This window comes from Daucus carota, chromosome 1, assembly GCF_001625215.2.
Source record: "Daucus carota subsp. sativus chromosome 1, DH1 v3.0, whole genome shotgun sequence".
NCBI classification, from domain to species: Eukaryota; Viridiplantae; Streptophyta; class Magnoliopsida; order Apiales; family Apiaceae; genus Daucus; species Daucus carota.
The window spans coordinates 39281989-39285634 of NC_030381.2; the positions used below are offsets into that span (position 1 = coordinate 39281989).

At 34.4% G+C, this 3646-nt stretch overlaps 1 protein-coding gene across 1 annotated transcript; it reads left to right on the forward strand.

Annotated features, from left to right (window-relative positions):
• Positions 1-1921: 1921 nt before the first annotated feature.
• Positions 1922-3139, forward strand: LOC108196269 (uncharacterized). The gene has a single exon (XM_017363479.1). It carries the CDS (start codon positions 2014-2016, stop codon positions 2866-2868), a length of 855 nt encoding a protein of 284 aa, XP_017218968.1. The 5' UTR covers positions 1922-2013; the 3' UTR covers positions 2869-3139.
• The last annotated feature ends 507 nt before the right edge of the window (positions 3140-3646 follow it).

Below are 3646 nucleotides of genomic sequence, written 5' to 3' on the forward strand. Positions count from 1 at the left end.
TAAATAATTTTATAAAACACGGCTTCGTGTATATATATAATATATAAAATAAGAATATTATAGAAAAGCAAATATGTAATAAATCTAACTAGAAGAGAATATTTTTGGTTAGACAATAATTGAAAACTAAGAAATCACACATAATTATACTAAAATAAGTGTAGCTAAATAATTTAATAAGAAATTTAAATTTCAAAAAAATAGAATAATAATAATGAGACCAAGAAAAATATTATTTTAATAAAAATATTACTTTATCCATAGAGTAGTAATCATCCTGTAACACAAGGCAATCCCGGCACAAATTGTTTTTTGATTCAATTTAATTTTCCTTGCCTTTAACCAATAAAAATAAGGGTTTTGGTCCATAACAATCATTTACATCGAGCCCTTATCCAACACAAAGTTTCTGATCCACAGAAAATTATAACAAATCCTTAATAATGTGTTATATAAACAGTCCTGACAAATGATTGTCAGGGATCAGGACCCTAAAAGTAAATAAGATATTAATACAAACAATAGAATTACAGACACAGGCAATTTTCTGTGAGCTGCTGCTTCTAGCATGTCATGTACTTCTTCTCTCAAAGTCAGCAAATGATCAACGCCGACGTAATAATATTAATTATTATCATTGTTTTTGAATTTTTTTAACGAACTGCTGCGGATAAACATGGTTTATACCTAAATATATTAGGCCTGCCAATGATACTACGCGCTTGCTAGTCAAAGGACATGCCTCCATTTTCTCCATAAACATTTGTCATCTATACAAGTCGATCAAATTTTCCTCATTGCTCTCTTGGTTGTTCTTATTCCATTCTCACCAAACTTGTGCCTAATAAGTACATTTTGGCAACCGCTCCAAAATATAATGATACTATCATATATTTAAAGAAAATATATATTGAACAAAATGAGATAATTTTTTATCGCATTTTTAGTTGGACGTATATGTTACTAGGGTCATGTTCAAGAAAGAAGGAGAACCTATAGATTTCCGGTATTAGTTAGGGTTTTTCAGCCTTCACATGCAAAAAAGGTCAATATTGATGTATTATTTTAAAATTATTTTTGAACACACACAACGATGAAAAAACATGAAAAAAAACATATATTTAGATTTAAATACTAAAAATCAATTTAAAATTTAGGGTTCTGCAGCAGAATCTTAATGGTTCTTTCGTTCTATTTTAACTCTCTTTAGCGCGACCCTATGTTACTAATATAAATATGTGGGATCCACACCTTTCATTACTACTAGTCTACTAAAATTAATGTTTCGAAAATTTCATGATCGAAATGAACTTCTTTTACAAAATTTTACAAATTCATTATTTTGCGGTTCAATATTTACCCATAAAGTTATAAATGTCAGAAATGTTTATGCGCTTTATATGCTAAACTTATTACGGTTTGTCTAGTGTATTTTCATGAACTAAATTTTATATATCTAATTTATTTCAGATTCATCATTATTAACAAATATGAATCAATCAATATAAATTATAAATATAAAATTTAATACGTAACATATGCTTATGTACATACTAGAAAAATTAAATTATTGTATGAATATAAGATAGTTGAGCATTCTGCTAGAAGGAATATTGAGAATTTGTTAGGTGAAACGAGCTATAATATCAGTTGAAATATATGTTTCATTATCGCAAACAAAGAGCCAAAACAAGTATTTGACTTGATACCAACTTGTTTATACATGCTTATACATGTACAACATGTAGTTAAAAAACCATGACCATTAAAGTATTTAGGTTCTTGAAGTTGAAAAATTGCACATATGCAAGTCAATCTAAACAATGTCCCTGACCAAATGCTCGGAATGTGACAATGCCCCATGTCAACTTCTCTACAAGTCGTGGAAACCACCTTAACTTGTCATATATAAGGCCTTGTCTAGTTCATACATTGCCTCATTACATTAGTCTATAAGCAAAACATTCTGCAACACTTGTTTTAATTTTCTTGATTTTTCGTGTTTTCGAGAAAATGGAGGTGGAACAATGTGGCCAAGCTGAGAAGAATGCTTCTGTTTCTGGTTCTGTTTCTTTTAAGAAGGGCTTTCAGATTCTGACCACTACTCTGCTGAGCCTGCTGCTTCCTCTGTCGTTTCTGCTGATAGCTAGGCTGAGTGCGGCGCAGTACCTTCTTGATTCGAGTCTGTACCTTAATGATCAGCCTTTGTCTAAGTTGTTCTCGGTGTTTTTATACACTAATCCAATTCTTCTCCATGTGCTTGTTTCTACTGTGAGTGTTTCGGCCTTTTTGCATGGATTGAGTAATGGCAGGATTGTGGTTTCATCGAATGAGCGTCAGGAACCTGTGGTGCGTCCTCACATTTATACGGCTTGGATTTTTATCTGTGCATTGCAGATTCTTGTAGGCTTGGGGATTGAGGGGAGCATAGGGGAAGGAGTTACTGGTTCGAATTTTGGGTATGAGAGGAGTTTGGTGAGCAGAGTTATGTTTTTCTTTGGGCTACATGAGACAATGCTTCACTGGTCCAGGACGGTTGTGAAGCCGGTTGTTGATGACACGGTTTTTGGTTCTAGTAGAGAGGAGGGGTGGGCTGAGAGGGTGCTCCTCGCGGCTAGCTTTAGTGTTCTGTGGTGGTGGAGATTGAAGGATGAGGTGGAAGCCCTCGTCGTTGTTGCAGAGGTCAAGCGACATCTATTGAGTAGTGTCGGTGTGGCAGATGTTGTAGGATGGTGGTTGTATTACCTAATTGTTGCAGTTGGGATGATTAGGGTGGTCAAAGGCGTTTTACGGGCTATACTGCTACTGCTTCCCAGGAAAGCAGAGGGGAATACCGCGGTGTCCAGTGCAAATGATGAAAAAGTATGAAATTCAGACCTGTTCTTAGTGACATGTATGTCGCCTAGGCCTATAGTTTGGCTCATTCTTTAAGAGACGGAGAGATTGTTTCTGTTGTCATACTTGCCATGTATTTAGTAAAATGAAAAAGAAGTGATCATACTTCTGCAAGCAGCGCGGAAATAACTGTGTCTGCAGGTCAATTGTACATAGTCTTGCACTCTTACTTGTATTTAGATTAGAAAGATTGTTTCTGGCAAAAACTTATATGCATTTATAAGATGATTGCTTTTAACTTTGATGTTCCTTCAGCAAGATGTGGTATGCAACACTGCTTTATCAAACTATAAGATGTACTTGATTGTCAACACTACTTGAAATGAATGCATTCACATGATTTGAGGTTTGGTTGAGGTATTCGAAATAAATATCATGAATTAAGAGCACAAAACATGATTCTAATGACCATAGAGCAACTTGCATTCTTAGAGCAGTCCATGAAATCCAGAGGGCCATCTCTTTGGACAAAGCCCAGGTACTATGCAGTATAAACAGTTAAACACCACATAAATGTGAAGAACCTTTCATAAAAAACTTCGTTTGCTGTTAGTAGATATAGTAGTAAACTTTTGCTTGCTTGCATTTGGCATTTTGATGGCAACAAAACATACTAAAAGCTTTAAAAAGTATGTTAACCAAGTCCAAGCATTTATTTCATAAACAAAAAACAGTTATTGCTGCATCGAGATAGGAGATGACTTGTCTTTATTCAGTCTTGATCAGTTTCAAGAATCAAGACAGTGGAGGC